Genomic DNA, 20,793 nt, shown 5'->3' with positions numbered 1-20,793 from the left:
ACAATTTAATGTGCTGAGTAATGCAGTGTGATTTGGATGTAATTTATCCTAATCCAGTCTGATCTTTTACAGGAGAATATATTATAAGGCCACAATTAGGTGAGACCTGGGCCCCATCTGGCCTCCTGTCTCCCTACAGTGGCTTACAGCCAATATAAGAAACAAAGCAAATACAGAATGAACTTCCCTTATGTATCCTCTCTGTTTCTGGCATTCAGCCTCTCTGGGACTCTTCAGGTCAAAACATCCAGATCATGGAGTACAATAGCCACCATTTATCCTTGCTCCATGAATTTATCTCATTGCTTTTTGAACCCATGCCTGGTTTTGGTGATTACAAAGTCTAACACCAGTGAGCACCGTGATTCAGCTGTGTTACATGCAGAAGCTCTTCTCTTACTTTGAATTAAAACTGCTGTGCTCCAACTATTCTTCCCAGTGTGGTAATTTGGGGGGAAAAGCCTTCTTGGACAAGCTGTGTCTGGAGCTGGGATTGAGACTTGGTAGTCTGTCACTTGGGAGTTTTCTCCCGTTCCTTCCCTCTCTCCATTTCCAAGGACGTTCTGAGTTGAGTGTTTTGGGGGTGATGCTGTTGGTTCCATGCATGCTGAGGTGGAGGTGATGTTATCCTGCCTCTCACGAGCAGGCACAGCCTGGCAGGCCATGGGTGATGCCTCCTTTTGGGGAGGTCATCCATAGGGACAGAGAGATGGAGGAGACAGTGGCCAGGCACTACACACACAGCTCTGGGCAGGGTTAGGCTGGAACAGCAGATGTCCCAACGTGGGACAAACAGTGGGACTGTTTGGGCTGCAGTCTAGAAACCCAAATGAACAATGTGCTTGCTAACCAGAGGCTGGACTCGCATCTACAGAAATGAGAATTTGAGGCACTCACTCTCAAATCAGGGGAGGCTCAAGAAAATGAAGTAAAGATTCAGAGCCTGTGCAGACTTCTTAAGCTCTTAATCAGATTCATATGATGTATATGCAAGCTCATTAGCCCGACCAGTTTATAAGGTACATTTGAATTTATGACTCTGATACTCAGTACTTAATTTGTAACTGTGATTAGATGCATCTTTCAAACATGTTGTATCTGCATGAAGCTGTTTGTAATAAAATTCCCAAGTGAAGGGCACAACTGAAAAACCTGCACATGAGAATGATTAATTTTTATTAACTTGTTTTTATCACTCAGCATTTATGCTATAATGGCTAAAATAAAGTGACACATGCTTGATCATTGTAAGACAGAGATAAATTCGGCTTCCCCGCAAGGGACAAGCAGGGTCAGTTCAGAGGAGGTGAAGAATACCTCCACCCAGAGTTCTTGCTAAGGTAAATACGTTTTTCTGTCCTGTGGATAAATTTGCCATCTGTAAGAATAAACAAGGTAAACCAGAAACAGATGAGGATGTGACTCTTAGGCAAGACCTTGTTTTTATACTTCTTTCCAGGAAAAACTTGCTATAAACATTTGTGTTGTCTTTTTCAAGGCTGCTGAGGCCTTGCAGTAGAGGATCACATGGTGTTAGCTCATTGCTCCAGCGTTCTGCAGCTCCCAGCCTGTGCCGAGCCATCTCTCCCTGGTGCCAGAGAGGCTGGGCTCTGCTGTCAGAGCGCCCTGCCCTGGATCTCACAGCCTGGTGAAATGCTGAATGTGCATTTTCGAAGCTCTATCTCCCTCCAGGAGGTTAATTTCATCATAAAAATATAATTGTGAAAAATGCAAGAGGCTAATTCTGCATTTCTTTAGCCTGAGCCAAATACTAAAGTTGCTGTCTGGAGCCAAGCAATCAACTTCACTGCTGAGGAATCTTGGGACAGAAATCTGTGGCATTTCTTACTCATTTAGGGAAGGGGTTGGGTGCCTCAAATCCATCTCTTGTCCTCCTACCACCAATTCTACATAAAGACAGAAATGATGGCTGCTGCTCTCAAGCACAGTGTGTCCATGGGATGTCACTTGTCTTGGAGCTGTCTGCATCCCTTACACTTTGGACTTGGTGGCAGAGGTCAGGTTGTGGTGTGTGGGGCTAATCTCCAGCGTGAGTGCAGAACAGAGGATACTGCCTTTCCTTGTTCTGTATCTCTGCCTCATGATAGAAATCCATGGATTCAGGTATAGGGAGTATTGGAGAGGAGACAGTGTCCAATCTCCTTCCAACCTTGGCTTTTCTGTGCAAGCTAAGGTTACTGGTATAGGAGGGATGTCTTCTGGATTGAAGAAATAAGTTTTCCAGTGTTGTGCTTGGAGTTCCACAAAGAGAGCTTTGGTTGACTTTTATGTTGCTAGGTTCAAGCAAGCTGTTAGAAGTCACTCAAACACTAAATTAGGATCTCCAGTAAGATCGTGGTGAGCCAAACTGGACCACCTTTGTTATGGAATGCAGAGAAAGTCACTGCAGCCTAAGCAGAAGTATATAGTACATAAAGTTGGGCTGTTTGCTCTGCAGACATGCTGTGAAGACAACAGAAAGGTAAAATCCTCTTTTGTTTTGTCCCTGTTCTCTTAAGGATACGATTGCACAACAGTGCTTTACCCTTCTTAGCAGCAGCACAGGCCATATCCAGCTAGTGGGAAATGCCTGGGTTTGAAGTCAGGTCGACAGATTCCCTTCTTGCCCCACAAGTCCCTTTTGCTCGGGGCAAGGAATTCTGGAGTCTTGGGACCACCACAATGGGGCCCTTTCTCACAGGGCTAGAGAGCTTGACCTCTGCTCAGAAAGGACAGATTCATGTTGGAGAGGGTTCCACAATGCAACGATTTATATCAGGAAATGAACAGAATACTTTCTAAAAAAAAATTAAGAAGAAGGAGGAAAAAAGCCTTCATCTGTTTCTTTGGCTTGAGGAAGAGATCAGCTGTGGTTTCATGATATTAGAGGATGGAATGCTGAAGGGAAAAATGTATAGCTGTATGCATACATGTGTTTGAGTTTCTATTCCCAATGCATAACATACAGAGTTAGTTTGGCTTAGTTACATGTCATATGGGTCTCAGAGCTCAGTAGGAATGGAGATGCCTTTATGCACATGATTCAGCTTCTGCACTCTGAGTCCCATGAGTATGAATTTCATCCCTGCACTCTCCATATAGCTCCTGTGTGTTTGGATAATACTAAGATGTTAGGTGCTTCTCCAACCATAATCCTTGGTGACAGGCAGGTGCCAGTTCTCAGTCACACTTGGTTTTGTACCGTGTCTCAAATAGAAAATGTCAGTCTGGCTGTTGAGGAAAATCAATTAGAAGAGTTTCAAGATAAAAATGTATTATCAAGGCTCAAATTTCTGTGCAGGTAAAGAGTAGTAGCAAAGTATTTTTGTATTGGTTTACTTTAAAAATAGTGTCGCAGAATCTGATAGCAGTGCTAAGAAAAATAATTTGTGAAAAAGCCATCTTCATTACTAACTGCAAACTTAAGTGTTGGGAAGGAGAAAGTAGACTTCCTTGTAAAAAATATTTCTGTGCTTTTAATCTGCCTGGCAGATCATTGGTAATTAAATGATAATCTGAGTTGTTTGTTTGAAATGTCATATATCTCCACCACAGTCTGCCCACACCACTAGAGACTTTCAGGAATTAAGGAGCCTGGGAACAGAAATGACTACAATGTGTTTAAACATGAATTAACAGAAGCAAACAAATACCGAACAATTTCAATTTACGTATTAAAATACTCTCGAGGAACAGGCTGACCTCCATTACTCAGGGCTTGTCACTGTCCCATCTCCTTTGGACAGCAAACACTGAGAAAGAGACAGAAAGATTATTTACTCTCCCTTTAGCTTCTATCTCGTCTGCTGCAATGTCTGCTGTGCAGTTCCCCCAGCCGGGCTGCTCCATGGCTCTGACAGCTCCTCGTGTTTTGCAGGCACTGTTTTCCCTCAGAGTTGACACTCATGGTCGTCTGAAATCTTTGCTAAATGAGTTGAAGCTGAGCCTTGCTTAACTGACAGGCAGAGGCCCCGGCTAAAGTGTGACATATCTGGGAAAGGAGGAGTCCCAGAGAATGAACTTTCTGGGTCTGCTGTCCCACAGCAAGGGGCAGAAGCTTTCAAAAGAGCCTTTGCACCATGGGCTGCACAGGGATGAGGTCCCCTGACTGAACCCATCACCTCCAAGGGAAGATGCTCCTGCAGACTTGCCAGATCTCCACAGGCAATGCAGGAGAAACCCTCTGGGACAGATATAAATCAAAGTGAATTAGAAAATAGACATAATCTGTCGCCAATGCATGTAGTCACCTCCAGTCTTCTTCGCTTGGAACATTTCTTAGTCTCTATTGAACAAATGTCAGGATACTCCTCACTTTTTAAACATCTTGCCAATTGTGCCACTGTTTGTATCTGTACGTATTTAGATAGATCAAAACACATGTACACACACATCAATGTTCATTAATTCATTGAATACAGCAGCAAAGTCAGTCCCTAAAGATATGCCATAAAACTTTTCCATAATGTTTTTAATACAACCTTCATATTTAAATTAGATTGCAAGTGATGTATTAATTCAACATAAGGTATTTTTTAGGATTCAGAAATTTGCAGACTGACTGTGGATAGTTTAATGTGCTAGCAAAGCAGTCAGCTTTATAGCCATGTTCATGGTCTTCCTTTCACATTCATTGCTAGATGTCAAATTAGTAATGTTATTCTGGGATAATGCTGATGAGAAAGGAGATCCAGCTTCCTTCTCCTCTGTCATTGAAGAGGAGTGTATTCAGCTTGTGTGACGTGCTTGACACCAGCAATGTTTTAATATCATTAGCAGCAGGAAATATTTTCCTTGCCAGTAATGAGACTCAGCATCAGCTGAAGGTGGTGCCCCACAGGAAGACTTTAAACAAAATTGCTAGATTCTAATTCAAAAAAGGTTAGAAATATGCTATTTTTGAGAAAGGTGTTTGTTCAGCATGGATTGATCCTGGATAATGAAAAAGGGACCTGCCAGAGCTACTTTTAGTTCCACCCGCTGCTTTCATTGTTACTTTTGTAGCTATACTTGGCAGTGAAGTTTGGATGGTGGTGTCTGTTCTCATATAGAAATGGAAGAAGAATGGAAATGTGTGTGTGTATAAAGATGAAAAGATAAAAAGAACAAGAGCTGAAAAGAAAGTGAGCTTCCCTATGTAGCTACAGATATGGCATTGATTGTACCTTTCCTTGGAAAGGTTTTTCTTGTGCAAGACCACATTTTTTGTCTGATCTAAGGGCTAATGGTGTGCCAGGTGCAGTCTGGGTTGCAGGAGATCAGAGTTCCTACTTGGAAATTTTACAGTTAAGAGAAACCATTAAATAATTTTCTTTATTGGTTTGGAGACAAAAGCCAATGCTTCAGCCTCACACTAATGCTTCACTGGAAACAGTGAGGCTGAGAGGTATTAACCTTATATATCATCACTTGAGAGAGGGAAGATCCATCAATGAATCATATGCAGGATAGTAAGACATAAAAAAAATTAAACAAGGAGTCAGGCAGGGCTTCTTGATGCTGCTGTTATTGCAAAGCAGCAACACAGGCTTTCTTCACTAGCAGAAAAGAGGTGAAAAATATGTACACAAAAAACACTTTACACAGACAAAGAGATTATTTGCTATATCTCCTTTCCTTTTTTTTTTTTTTTCTGTCCTTGCTGGGACAGTTTTGGATTTCAGAGTATCACTGTGAAGATGAAGATTTTATTTCAGGCTTCATTTTATTTGCTACTGCTTTCCCCTGACTTAATGAGTGAAAGACAGGGAGACATGGAGTACCTGGCTTTTTTTCAGGAACTCCAAAATCAGAACCGAATTAAAGTTGACTTTACAACTTACAGAAAGACTAAATGAAAAGAGAAAAACTAGCCCCACGGATTGACTTTCTTTTTCATTAAGCCTTGTGAATTGGGTGGTGGTAGTGATGCAAATGACTATATTATAATGATAAATTAATTTCTTCTAATTATGTCAATCAATCATTACCTCATTTCTAATCATGTGAATTGAGTTCTTCATGCCAAGAGAGCTGTATGACAGCTCCACAAAGCTCCAGACTGGCGTGGGAGCCAAGCTGGGGTAGAGGACTGCATTTTGGGGACTGTACCATTGCTGTCTTGGTCTGAGGGATCTCTGTTTTAGGCACCATATAGCAGGAATTATATTTGCATATGATATCACTTCTGTAGAAGAAGCAACTCATTCATGAGCAGTAGCATCATCACATCAAATACAGCTGCAGATATGGCTGAGAAAACAACCATTTAATTAAAGTACAAATGACACTGGGAAATGAAAAGAGCTTGTAAAAAATTCCCAATTATTACTCAGTGGAAGAAGATCCTAGACGCGTAAGGCATGGGGATGCACACAAAATTCTGGGAAAAACAGAATTTACAGGTAGACATAACTCTCAAGACGTGTTGTTTCTTCAGCGGAGCCCCCAAACTCTCTTTAAATAAACAATTTGAGATAATCCCTCTCTGATCCTCTGGATTATGGAGCAAGGTGCAAGAGACAAAACCCCACAGCCCAGCCCCCCAAAATGCAGAGGCTTCTGCCTGTCCCTCAGGTGGGATTCCTGTGAGGAGAACCTGCCAAGGGCTGATTTTGCCAGCATGACCAGTGCCGTGTGCGGCGGGCGCTGTGCCCAGGCTGGCACTGCCGGGCTCCTGCCCGGGCTGGGTCTGACAGGCTCCGGAGAGCACCGGGGGGAACCACAGCCATAAACCAAGTCTGTCTGTGCTCAGTTTTGCTTATCCCGAATCAGTTCTTGCAGCTCCCTTCTGTAATTTCTTCCCCTTCCATAGCAGCTGTCTGGGGTTTCAGCTGTTCTGCATGAGTAGAGGTGGCAGCACCCTTTAAATCATTATGGAAAAGTAAAGGGTGCACGTTCTATCCTGGAAGAAGGAAGAAAGGACAAACTTTGGGGTTTGTTTTGGTTTAGATTTCTTTTTTCCTTGTGCTTTCCAAGTGCTTGTCAGAGATAACTAGGAGAGAACTGGAGGTTATTCACAAATTAATTAGCCTCGGGACCGCCAGCCGCGCCAGCGCAGCCCGGAGCAGGCGCATCCCTGCAGCAATCGGTTCCAATTCCCGTTCCTCTCCGGGGGGACATCAAGGGTTAATCCAGTAGCTGTGCATTTAATAGCACAATTTAAAGGGGAAGGAATGACCCCCCTCTCTCTCCCCTGGCTCGCTGGCTGTGGATGGTTCGCTCTGCCTGGCTGATCACATGCTCCCGAGCCCCCGGTGCTGCGGCAGCCCCCGCCGGTGCCGCTGACGGGCCGGGGCTGCCCGGGACCCCCGGCCCCCGCCCGCTCCCACCTCCGCTCCCACCTCCGCTCCGGGGCAGGGAGGGCGCAGCGAGAGCCCTCGAGCGGATGGGTGGAAATTTGGGAGGCACCCATTCTCTCACCACCGTCCCCAGCTCTAACCATGTCTATTTGTTGTTGTCTTTTTTTCAGGGACTATGGATCTTCAAAAAGAAAATCAGGTAAGGCACTAGGCTTTTTTTATTTACTGCATGATTCTAGAGAGGACCTTACCCCCTGCTTTTTCCTTTCTATTTTGTGTGGCATTGAATTGTGTAGCAGTTTAACTTTTTATTGCTGAATCCTGCTGGAGATAAGCATCAGTTTCTTTCCTTTGCACTGGATAGAAGAAACCCACCGTATACAGTATTGCAGTTAAAATGACTGCTCTTCTCTGACTGTATTTATATAGCTCTGTCTCCAATGTGAGATGATAACTATATTGCATTTCTTTCTCTTTCATTGCAAATGGTCAAAATGCAGAGTCAGAGTTGGGTGTTTTTTTTTCTGGAGGGGATGGGTATCTTTTTCTGTGCTGGTTTCAATCTTTTATCATGTCTTTCCAAAATACTCTGGTGAGGCTTCTGATGCAAAATGTTCTCAGTGCTTGTGTCTGGGTTTGGGCTGCCTCAAAGGCTGTAGCTCAGTGTTTTGTTCTTAAAATCCTGGATTGAAATGTCCTATAAAACCCTGATTTGAAACTATATAAATCCAATTTTTCCCCTCCCCATGTAGCTCTTAGTGATTTTTACAGATGTTTTCAATAGGGATGTGTAATTATGGGCCTCTGGGTTTGGCTGCTCTGAGCTGGATGTGTCAGGGCTTTCTATTTTTTAATTCTTTTTCCCCCTTAGCAGCATTGAGCACCTGCAACTCTCATTGACTTTGTTTGGAACCTTGGATGCTTCAAATTGCATTCAGGGCATCCAGAGAGAAGCCTTTCTAACCAATAGTGACTCTTGGAAAACTCTGGCCTATGTGCAGGGAGGGGAGGATTTTTTTTCTTCCTGCTTTTAAAGATGATAAACACTGCAGTGGCTTAGTCCCTGAGAGGCAAGGGAAGATGAATGTAATATACTGGACTCCAATGAATATCACTGCCCAGATTGATTTGTTGGTTAATTATGAGGGCTTTTAAGCTGCCATCCTGTAATAAGCTAAGTGATGCACTGAAGAGAAGCTGTTGCTTAACCCTGATGACCTGTGTATCAATTGGCAGCTGCCTTTGCAGGCCAATACTTCTGGTACCTTTCCTTGAATTTCCCTGAGGTGGGATGTGGTAATGAGTAGGCAAGCATGGTACAGGGTGCTGGTCCCACAAATAAACTAGGGCACGTTTGGTCTTCTTAATCTCCTGCAAAGCTTCTGTCTGGGTTGCACTTCTAGAACTTCTTAAATGCAATATTAAGGGAAGTGTTTGTTCACAATAGTCTGTGAATTAAATTGGCAGCAGCACCTTCTCTAGAGGGGCTGACCATAAATAAAAAGGTCCAAGTGACTTGGTAGAAGGCAGAGCTGGTGTGGGAGTTCCTGGCTCAGTGCCACATCCTGAGCACTGGGGGCTTTTGGGCCATGTAAGAATCTTTGAAAAACGTTGCTGAAGTCTCTGGGGCAACCTCATTTAGCACTGACCTGGAACAGCATTAGGAGACACAGAGAGCTTTGGGCTCAGTGCACCAGTTTATGTGAAAGAATTGCAATTCATGTGCAAGAGATGTGAGGAACTGCTTTGGGAGTGGAGGGAAACTGCTGCCTCTCCATTCCTGTGTCTCTGGGGGCAAGTTGGAGCTGATCTGCCATGACATCATGAGAAAAGCAATTGAGTCAGTGTAGCTGAGATGCCATTTGTGGATGCTCTCCCCTGCTGGACTCTTTGGCCTCCTGCCCTGAGAACCCTAAGTGACATGGTCATTCATCCCTGTGAGGGGCACTCAGGTTGGGCTCCCTCCTTTGGCTGTCCCAGCTCCTCATGCTGCCAGATCTCCTTCTGGGACTTTTCCTTTTTGGTGCTGGGCTTGGAAACAGTGGAGCTGAGAGACACTTTCTCCACTTACCCCATACAAAGAGGAATGTGAAGCAGCCTATGAACAAATTGAGCTGCATAAAGGGACTCTGTTCTCAGCCATTTTCTTGCTTGATTGTAGAACGGCAGAGGAATGCTTCCTTCTGTTTGGAGCTGGATGTTGTGGGAGTGTGCAGGCAATGAGAAAAGGAATATGCCAAGGGAATCGCCAGTTACAGCCTGTAACAAAGACCAGCTTTATGACACTTGAAAAAGGGATGGGGTAAATAAGCACAGATTTTCAGGATTGCTGTGATGGTCTTTTAAGATAACAAATAGCTTTGAAATGCAGTTTCTTGCATAGGTGCAGATCATGGAACTACTTCCTCTTTAAACAAGTGACAAATAGGCATTTTTAAATGTAAGCACCTCCCAACGAATGCGACCTTATGAATCTCTTGTGTCTTGACCAAAGATGTGCTGGGAGGAGGCTGTTGGGTGTGAGCACAGCTGTCCCACACTGTCCAGCAGGAATCCCACAGCTGCTGTGTGTCAGGCATGTGCAGGCATGACATGAGCATGGCTGATTGCAGAAACATTCAGAGAATGCCTCAGACAGCCAACGTCACCTCTACCCTGACCTCTGCCTTGCCAGAGCGAGTGTCTAGCTAGTCCTCTGCTCACCCCTTAGAGCAGGGAGAAACTGGATAAGTTCAGAGTTTAATAGGAGTTATGGAAACATTTACCACTGCAGTTGATGCTGGTTGTAAACATTTGAGACCTTCTGAACCAAATGCAATAGTGTGGCATGTCCTTAGCTAAACAAAAAGGAGTCTTGTGCTGATCTGGGGCATCTCTGCATGCCAGCCCTGAGCCAGGCTTCCTCTTGTGCAAAGGACTGTGTAAACACACAGCCCTTTGCTTGGATGTGATCTAATTATAAATGCTTTAACCTGCAGCCAGAGACCTGGAGCTTCACTGGGGCTCTGTGAAGGCACAGGTGTTTGCTGTGGCCTGAAATGCCACATGTGCTGGTACCTTAGGCTTGAGGGGCTTTATCTGAAATACTGCAGAGCTGCTCAGAAAGCTGCCTTCATGTTTCCAAGCAATTGAATTGTTGCTCTATGACCATCTGTCAGTGCTGGAGAGCCCTCAGTACAACTGTGAGGAGTGGTTACCGTGGGCATACTCTCTACACTTGCAACAAATGGTCTCTTCTTGGTCCACCCAAAGACCCTCTGCAGCAAAATGGGAAGGAATTACTTATCAAGCTCCAAACTTGTCAATTGTCAGTCAAACTTGTCAGTCACTCAAAATAGGCATTACTTCTATGCTGTCATCCATTGTGTGGTTTTTCTGTCCTCAAATCAAAATAAGGGTAGAATTTCTGCAAGTCTAGGAATGGATATTTGTATGGTATGTTACAAGCCACAGATTAGGTTAATCCATTCTGCAAACCCTACCAGCTACCATCTGTGCATGGTGAACTAATTAACCCTTGAGATATCTGCTAATCCTGATGTGGCTTATAAAACCAGTTGGAGTATGTTCTCCCTAAAGATGTCATTGTCCCCCACCTCACAAACCCCCTTGCTGGCTAGAGAAAGCTACAGACTCCTGGAGTAAGATCTTGCCCTCTCCTCTTGCTGAGGATCTTTCTTGGCTGGTTTCATGCCAAAGCAGTCAGATCCCAGTCATGAAGCTGAAGCAAGCATCTGGGACCTGGTGTTTGGTGGCAATAGGGAGCTGGTGTGGGCTTCACAGCTTTTCTACAGAGTCTCAGGGCTCCTTTACTACTGAGAGGATTCTCTTTGTGAACTGTGAGGTCAGATCCAGCACAAGAGGTGCTTTTCAAGTGATTTCTGCCACCTGCCTTGTAGGTGACCAAGCCCTTGTGGTCACAACTTTCCATGTGCCCAGGCAGGAGCACTGCTGGCCACCCCTTTCTGAAATCATAACCAAACTCCTCCTGCTCTCACTGCCCACCTTGCTGCTGGGGGCATAGCTGGCTTCAGGCTGTTGCTTGGTGGCTTCCTCTGGCACCTTGTTGCTATGCTGTAGGATGCTCCTCCAAGTGAAGGGGAATAAGCTTTAATAATACACAAATTATGGCTCCATCAGTCCTGCAGTGTTTCCTTTCCCTCATTGTTCAGATCCTGTCTGCATCAAGCTGGCTGTGCTTTGGCTGAGTCTGGCAGCTGAAGTCTATTTTAAATAGTAATTGAGCACTTAGAATATTAAGTTAATGATTTGGTTCAAGCCAGTGCTGCCTCAGGAAGCTGATGAGACTTCCTTGAATGAGTAAACCATCTTTCAGCTGGGTTTCCCTGTCCAATTTTTGGACTAGCAAGATTATGGCTACACACAGCCAACGATCATTGCTTTCTTTCTCTCCTGTAATCTAAAACTAGGAAGGATATATCTGCTGGCAAGTAAATGAAAGCTTCACAAACTTTTTATAGAAACATCTGTAATGCTGTCTTTTCCCTCAATGGGGAAATTACTAAGCAGAGTTGAGAGAGTTTCAGCAATGACAGAAGTGGGGCCTCAAGCGAGAAACAAGCAGATTGTTTTAACAACACCAAGGGCCCTCGTGGCTGATCACTTTGTGAGATGCTGCCTAGGAATTAGGGGTGGAGCTGATGGCCAGAGTTGCTTCCTTGGCCTAATTCTTCTTTACTAGAGAAACTTTCTTCCTCATCCTCACACACTAAGGATATGTGCTCTGTCAGCTTTAGTGAGTTGCCTTAATTGCCATTTCTTTGCATTATTTGGGATAGGTGTTTTGTGCTTCCTTTGTAATTACCAAGGGAAATGGCTCAACTTGTGGCTTTTTCTGTCCTTACAGCTGAGCTGTGCTCATCACTTCAGAGCTTAACCTTTCTGATCCTGTCACACTGCATGTGGTTTTTTTTTTCCTTTTTATAAATGAGCTTTATTTTGTTGACTTAGTCTGAGCTGCCTCCTTTAAGACAATGTGGAGAAAATGAACAGTATGTGCCACCCCTTGTGTGCTTAATCATTCAACGGGGTTGCAAATGTGTAAGCCCCCAGCTGGACCAGCAGGGCTATGTGGCTGGAGCTGGTTTTACCTGTTGCAGGACTGAGGTGGTGACCCTGGGAACAAAGCTTGGTTGATGCAATTGAGTATGGAGGTCTCTGCCAGCTTCACAGCCTGTGGCAAGCATTTAGCTACACGTAGGTACAGGGTGAGAACGAAATGTACAGCCTCCAGCCCTGGCAGGTGTTTTGTTGTGGGAAATGGCTGCAGTAGAGGGAGAAGGAAGGATTGCTCCAGCAGATATATAATGTTGCCTTTCCTTTGCCTTAAGGTTGCTGCAGTATTCATGGGATGTCATCTGGAGTGGTGTTTAATACTAAACTTTTAGTATTAGAACTGGGGGCACGCCTTAACTAATCCAGCTGACTGTGAAATCTGTCTCAGTTTTACCTTCTCAGTCAGAAGAACTCTTAAGCCTTTTAACCATGTTCTCAAAGAAGCCAGATCTAAGTGTGTTACTAAAGAGGCTGAAAAATCCAATTAACTACCATGGTCAATCCCAGCATGAGGCAATGCATCTTCTCTCGGGGTGGCTACTGCAGCAGATGCTGGGGGCTGCCTGCCCCAAGCAGGAACTTGGTCACTGCATAGTGAATCTGAGCCCAGGTGGTAGCAACAAAGCTAGAATGTGGTTTTTAACTCAAATGTTACTTTGAGTCATTCTGTTCTCATGGTGCTTGTCTCTGAAGTCTATCTCCCTATAGGCCCTCTGAAAGCTTTAGCTTGGGAGGGTTTTTGGGTTTTTTTTTAAGGTGGTGAATAGGGATGCAAGTCTGTCCAAGCCCATGGCAATGTCCCAGGAACATTTAAATCATGTAACTTGGTGTCTTAATCCTTGTAAGAAATCTGTGGTATGACATGATCCCTGCAGACTGAGGCATGTGCTCTTGTTTGTGTAGTGATGAATCACACGTGTGCACTGTGCTCCTTGCATTGTTTCCTACAATTAGGGCAGAAGCACTGATGGTGGACTGGCTCCTTGTGCCATTTGGCCTGTTGGCCTGTTGATGAGCATGGCTGGCTGAGATAGTTTGCCACTCACTATTTTATAACTTCACAAGCATGTGCTGACAAGATTGCTCTTGATCAGGAATTGTGATCTGTTCCCTCATCATACGATTAACCTTCTTGGCTGTATGTACTAATTACTGCATGGAATTTAAAAACAGATTCTGGCAGAACATTTTGGTTCTCACTTAACTGCCTTTTTTTTTTTTTTTTTTTTTTTTTGTTCCTTTTCAGGAAGATAAAGGACTTAATAATAAAAAAAGGATAGAGTAGGCAAAAGCATAGCAATTAAGGACCAAAGAAACCTTTTAATTTAATTATTGGGGATATGCATCTTGGGCCTGATTCTGGAAGAACTTCGTAGTTAGTGATCTCAATGTGCATCTTGAGTTCAGTCATCGATGACAGAGCTTCCTCTTCTCATGACTGAGAATTCTTTTTCCTCAGGTAGTGAATTTGCTGAACTTCTGATCCATTTATTGAATTTTACTTGATGCAGTTAGTCCCAAAAGACCTGTTTTTCTTCCTTTTTAAAAAAATGGGACTGGTTTCTCGGGTTTTTTTTGTTGGTTTGTTTTTTGGGTTTGTTTTTTGTTGGCTTTCTGTTGTTGTTGGTTTTTAAATTTTCCATATAATTAGAGGAACATCCATTCTGTGGGTTTGGGTTTTTTCCAAGGCAAGACTACTCCTCCTGTGCTCAGGTGCACTAGCAGAGAGCAGGATTTGAGGAAGAGCTGCCACTAAGGCAGATTTCATGTCCTTGCAGCATCTGTGTGTGTATGACCCAATTCTGCATCTTCAGTCAAGATGTGAATCTGTCCACTCCAATCCCACGCTCCAAATCCAGTCTGTGGTATTCTGGCAGAAGAAAGCTGATCTCACACTTCTCCCTGTACACCATATTTTTTAAGTCACTGTTTGAACTGAAGTGCTTTGGACTTCTGCCTGAGGCTACTGAAGAGAAGAGCAGATAGGAGACTTTTATTCCACACTGCTTCAGTTTTCTGCTGACAGGACATGTGGCCCATTAGATGCATAAGATCACTGTCATCTTCTGGGTGGCCCATATGCTGGGGTGGGAGGAAGATGGGATAAGAGAGAAAGAGATGTTTGTGTGTTGTGTGGGTTTTTTGTTCTGCTCCTTGGCTTTTAAACTGAAGTGTGGGGACAGGGTGCAGGATTAGGGAAAAGAATGTGTTTGTATTCTTTGCCCTTCCCAGTTCAGCATTGGTGCTGCAGAGAGCCCTGTGTCCAGGAGAGAAGGCAGGGAGGGCTGAAAAAATGAGGTGTGGCTTGAGCACAGCCATGGTAGAACAGCTTGAACCCTGCAAATGCCTCAGAGAGTCTTCAGCTGAGCACAGAGAAAACACTTGGTACCGTAGGGGATATAATGGCATTTCTCTTGGTTTTAAGAAATTCTCTGTTCTCCATCTGCTCCTGTTCTGCCTCCCTCTTCTGTCTGTCGGTGGCAGATGGCATTAAGGCTGCCTGCGTGGGTTTTTCCTCTCTTGCACAGAGAGTGCTGGTATTTTGATTTTGGCATGCTGGATAAGGCAGGTGAGAAGTGCATTTGAGAGCTGGAGCAGAGGGTGATGATCCTCAGCCAGCACAGGAATCTGTATGTGGCACAGATGGGTCTGGCTGGCTGAGGGGAGCAGACCAAATCTTCCCTGGGCATTTTGGGTAGCTGAGTCTCATGCTGGTGAGCACTTGAATCTCTGTCCTCAGATTCTGGAAACCTGGATGTAGGGTGTGTGTCCTTAGCCTGTTGAGAGCACTCACCCCTAAAATACCACTCCCTAAGTGCATCCAGCTTTGTAAGTGGTGTCACACCTGTCCCATTCTTGCTGGCCTGTGTCCAGGCTGGGTGACAGCACAAATTCTCTCCACTGTGGATGGAGTGGGTCACCTAACCAGAAATGGCTGGAAGTCTTAGTTCCAGAGGTGTCCAGCAGGAATTACAATGTATGCACTGATCAAAGGTCGTCTCTGCCTGGACACACCAATGCTGCTGAGTGTTCTGTGCTTGGCAGCATGGCTGCTTCACAGTTGAGACTTGACTCTTGCTCCATTTTTTGAGCCACACATGAATTCCAGCATGTGTACATACCTGTGAGTTTCCAAGTGCAATGTCTGGGCCTTTTCTGCCCTCCTCCTTGGCATTGCTGGAGGCTGTTTTTTTCCTCAGAGGGGTGATGCTCTCAGTTTGTACAGCTGTAGATGTGGATTAGCATTCAGCTATTCTAGGCACTTCCCAGCAAAACTTGGAACTAGTACAAAACTGTATATGCAGGGGCTGTGCCACAGGGATCATGTGGGAAACAATCCCCACTTGCCATGTGGAAAGAGTTAATGTGAGCTATGGCTGCCAGAACAAAAACTAAACAGTCCTGGATACTTCTGGGTCTGCAAATGGGATTAAAATGGGTTTTTACAGAAGTAAACAGAGTGGAAAATTGGGACTAAGTTTTCTTTGTGTTTGTACTTTTAGAAAGGATGAAGGACTGGATGAGGCTGTGAAAATGCAGCTGTGAGCGTGTCACTGTGCAGTTTGTCAAGCACACGATCCTCTGGCCCCACTCCTCCGTTCCAACTCAGGAAAGGGCTCCCTGGTTGTGGATTTCTCCCCTGCAGGAGTGAGTTATCCAGATGATGAATTTCTGAGGCATGCTTGAGTCACGTGAAAGCCAGATGTGAACATTTTCCAAGCAGTGTGTGTGGGTCTAGCACACGCCAGGCTACGTGGCAAGTGGACGTGGTCTGAGGTTGGTCTGCAGAGTGGTGGTGCTGGGGAGGCAAGGAGCCTGACAGCTCCCAGTGGGATCATTTCTGCCAGGGAAACAGGAAGGTGCTGGCTGTGCTCCTCACTGCAGCCCAGCACCTCTGCCCCCACCCCCCACACTGACAGGCCCTCCCCAGGCTGTTTGTGATGAAGCTGAACTTGGTGAATAGGACTAAAATTAAAGGCCTTCTTTAATGCCTGCTGCCAGTCCTCTTACTCAGACACTTCAGCTGGGTTTGCATGTTTGATAATCTACTAGTCAAATATTTTTTCAAGATGCAGCCCTCTTGAACAGATGGCATGGGAGTGGAGGTGATGTTCAGCTTCAAGTGTTTAGAAGAGATATCTCTGCAGGGATAAGAGGTTTACTTTAAAATGCAGTCTCCTATTGGGAAAAAATAATATATGTATATTCCTTCAACCCCTATCTTAAAATACCTGCTTTAAACATGATGCATCAGCATCCCACACACAGAAGAGCAAGGAAAGTTTATTTAAGCTACCCTGGTGTGGGTACAATAACAAATTACAATAATTACAATAACAAATGAATCTGCCATTGTCGTACCTAAGAAGTTTAATGTGTGACCAGGCTCACCCTGAGCCAGGCACTGGGCACAAATGTTGGTTTTGTTTAGGTCTTTCTGGAGCCTGGGGGGAGAAACATCAATGGCACAGTTCAACAGGGAGCCCTGAGTAGGACTGTTTGAGATAGATCAAAACACTTGCAACCTTTCTGTGCCATCCTCCCATTTCTCTGACTATCTGTTGTTCTCTGCCTAATTGAATGAATTAATTGTGTGAGCCAAGAATGTGTGGCAATGGTTCCAGGTCAGATGAAGGGTCATCTGCATTTTTCCTCTTTCCAGCCATGTTGTAAAACTACACATAGACTCTGTATCAGACTAATTCTCTGGTAAAAGCACTTCCATTTCTGGGGAAGCTTAGCAACACCAAGAATTTCTGTCTTCCTCCCCTAGTCTAGTACTGTTGCATTTTACTGCCTTCCCTTTTAACCAAAGTGTCAAGCTCCAGCTGAAGGGGAAGGGACTAGAGGAGAGAAACCTGGAGACAGGCTGACAAAGGATGGTCAATAGGTCTGGGAGATGGAGGTTTTGGAGAGGGTCACAAGGGTATGAACATGGTGCACTGTCTGCAGATGGAAGCAGAAACAAGCCCCATAGTTCTGGGGTTCCTCACTGAGCTTTCTTCTCTTGACTGGCCAACCTCACCTTGTCAGGGGAGGAGGAGGTTGTGTCTGAAGAGTGCAGAATGGAAGCAAGAAGGGGGAAAGTGGAGACAGAATTCCAGCAAGAAGCCCTGGACTGAATAGACTGAGCCTGGCTTTTGGGTTCTTTACCTGCTTGGGGCAGTGAAGTGTCCCACCTGGGCCCTCAGGTTAACAACATAATGCTTCATTTATACCAACTCCTTGGCAGGCTTGTAAATGTAAACTGAAACACAGGCTCAACTTCTTTCTTCTATTCTGCCATATGTGATGAACATTGCAGCCAACAAGGCTCTAGGCCAGTTCTAAGAAGTGGACACGTCTAAGGAACAGTGTGGTCAGCCCATTTCTTGCTGACTTGTCAGATACCACTGTTGGCATGAGAACACCCCTGTTCTTCAGAAGCAGCATTTATTTCCCCCAGTTAGGCTGAGGAATCATTGGTTGCACTGCTTATTTTATAAGATAGGAAGGGTGTAAGTCTAGAAAACGAGTCTGCAAAACACTCAACTGCACTCCTGGAACAGATCACTGTTGGAAATGGACCAGATGTCAGTATTTCTTCAGTATGGCCACTTGTTCTCGTAATCTTTTTTTTAGTTATTTAAGTTGCACCATAACAGCTGGGAGATTTTGGTATTCCCAGATGATGTTAAAGGTAGGGCTTCATGAGAACAAAATAGTTTTATTAGTTAAATGGCCCTGGGACTGTTAGCTCCTATGGAAGACAACTTCCAAAGACCAGGCCATACCTGTATAATTAAACTCTTTGCCCTCCAAAGCAAGGTAGCCACATCGAGATCACTTGTAGGGACCTGTCTTTGGCCCATGCTAATTTCTCAGCTATGCACGGAAATCATTTGGGTCAAGGGTTACATTGCCAGAACTATAACCACACTGAGACTCGAGACCAGCATGATCCAATTCCCCACAATTACTGCAGGACTATTGTCAGGAAATATGTAGCTTAACATGCTAGACAGCTATACAGACATTTGTTTTTAAAAAATCTTGTTATAAAGGTCCCTGATAGCCCCAGCAACATGAAACCTGTGATTCTGTAGAAGTGTGTTCCTCCTGGTGCTGGCAGCAGTGTTAAATCATGGATACTGGGCTCAGCATTGAACTGAACATTTCAGTGTTACTAACAAAAGGAACCTGCATCAGTAGCTGCTGCTAAAATGCCCATGGAGGAGGAGCTCCTCTGCACTGCTGGGGCAGGGGCCCACCTGAATGTGCAGTACTGATGTGTACCATGAATGTGGCATCTGGATTTCGGTAGCATTAAGCTCATCCATTTGATTCTAGACTCCAGATATTGCAAGTTTTTGTGGAAGCTTGCTCTGCTCTAACTGTACACAAGACAAATAATCTGCTGCTAAAATGAGATGAGTGGAGCTGTATCACAAGCATACAGCATTAGTCCCCAGCAGTCTGGCGCCTGTTCTCTTGCCAGTGGTGGGAGGAGCAGCAAACAAACCAGTCTCACTGGCTGCAGAAAAGCTTCTGCCTAAATCTAGAATAATATGTTTCGTGTTCACCATAGCAACTAGCTTCATTTTGTCTTCAAAGCTTTTTGCCCCTTCAACTCCTTCCTTTTCTTTCACACCTGAGGGACCTCCTTGACCTGTCTGAGGGTTGCCCAGCTCCATCGTGGCAGCTTTTTCAAGCGATGGAATGGGGTTCAGCAGCCACTTCCAGTGACACTCCTGCTGTGCTGCTATTTCTGTGCAGTGTGGCTCTGAAGGAAAGCCTCCTCTGTGCTCTTCACAACTGCCTCGGCCTCGTGACTTTAGCTGTAATTTATGGATCCATGTTCCTTTTGAGCTTTTAAAAATAATTCCAGTAGGAGGAGTTTGTTCTGGCTCCAGCTGAAGTTGGGAGCAGGGGCTGTGGTGACTGGTGTTAAGAGCAGAATTGGGATGCCATTGCCCTAGGAGTGGCCTGCTTGAGCAGGCAACTTTAATTTTCCTTCCAAATACTGAGATTCCCTCCCCTGCACTTCCAAGTCATCTGAGACCCACCAGTGTTCAGCCATGTGGCAGTGAGGGAGAGGAGTGGCAGGAAGCGAAGGTTTGTTCGTTTACTGTTACCAATCCCATTGGAAACCAGGCTCGAGCCCCATGTAGAATTCCAGTAAAACCCTGTCCTAAAGGGGGAACCTGGGGCTGTTCAAAGCCTGTGTTTTGTTGGCTCAGGCACAGCATGTTTCTGAGGCCTCTGACCTCCTCCCCGTACGCTGGCTCCCGCCGCGGCTCTTCGTTTGAGCTCTCTGTGAAGTGGAATCTATCACTAATGTCTGATATTTTTATTATTTGTAGGGGGGACTCTTAAAAGCTGGTAGCAATTAGAGCTTAAACATCTTGGAATAAAAAAAAAAAATCCCCAAGAAGGAAGTTTAATGCTAAGCAGATGTGCAGGAGCAGCTGAAATATGCTGGCTGTCTTCTGCTTCAGAAGCAACCTCATCCACTTCTAGCTGCTGTCAGGCTGGGGCAGCTCAGAAGTGCTGCTGCTTTTATGCTGCTTCCTAGGCTGGGAAGCCCACACTGGTGACCTGTGGGATTGTTTACCCATTAATACTTACATTGCCCTTCTATTCTGGCTTAAGCCAATAGTTTTGACAAGGGGGAAAAATAGTTTCTTTAAAAATAAATTTTTTAAAAAAATTTGATAATGGCTAACAGAATTGGTTTATTTATGGTGAGATCTCACATGTGTGTCTGTAGATATGGCTACTGTGGATCTAAGTTTAAACTCTCTCTTCTTGGGTAGTCAGATTCAGAGTAGCCCTAAATTTGTGTTAAGTGCAGTGTATTTCCTCTAACTTTGGGTGTTTCCATCTTTTGCTGCAGCTTGGGTGGGGGCAAACTTTGAAGTTTTCGCAGTTACTCCTGCAATACATCATCTGCTTGATTTATCATTGTCGTGTTCAGGTTCTTCTGTTTGGAAAAAGATCTGACAGTTGACTGAAGTTCATAATCGTGCTCTGAAGGCAGTGGAAGTCTATTCAAAAGCCAATAGACAAGTTGCTGACAACAACTCCTTCACACCCTTTCCCGTGCGTGCCCCAAGTCTGTAACAGAAACATGCTGTATATTCCCTCCATGAGCTACAGCACAAGTTACTCTGCCAGATTATTTCCTGTTGCACTCCACCAATGCGAAGCCCTTTTCATTTTTTCTTAATTTTTAACGGTAGTCCAAAGTAAATTATTGTTATTTACCACAGTGTATTTGGTAGTGTATTGTGACAGTGCAGCACATGGGTTTGGGAGTCAGATGGTTGAAAGACTTCAGAATTTTCTCTAAGCTGCCACTATAGAGAATTTACTGTAAAGTAGTCAAAATTCTGAATCCCTTTGAATGGCAGTGCAACTGCATGATGAAAATTGTGTCCCTAATTTAAAGAAAGGA

The 20,793-nt window shown here is 44.6% G+C and overlaps 1 protein-coding gene across 5 annotated transcripts in view; it reads left to right on the top strand.

Annotated features, from left to right (window-relative positions):
- The window catches only part of SH3PXD2A (SH3 and PX domains 2A), a 248,612-nt gene that overhangs the window by 145,750 nt on the left and 82,069 nt on the right, over positions 1–20,793 (top strand). For all 5 annotated transcript variants that reach the window (XM_088169293.1, XM_014883770.2, XM_088169292.1 and 2 more), the window contains one exon: positions 7,451–7,479. In XM_088169293.1, coding sequence (XP_088025419.1) covers positions 7,451–7,479 — 29 coding nt within the window. The remainder of the gene's footprint in view (positions 1–7,450; positions 7,480–20,793) is intronic.

Source organism: Sturnus vulgaris, chromosome 8, assembly GCF_052056855.1.
Source record: "Sturnus vulgaris isolate bStuVul1 chromosome 8, bStuVul1.hap1, whole genome shotgun sequence".
NCBI classification, from domain to species: Eukaryota; Metazoa; Chordata; class Aves; order Passeriformes; family Sturnidae; genus Sturnus; species Sturnus vulgaris.
Note: the sequence above shows the minus strand (reverse complement) of the source record. Positions and strands in the feature narration are given on the sequence as shown.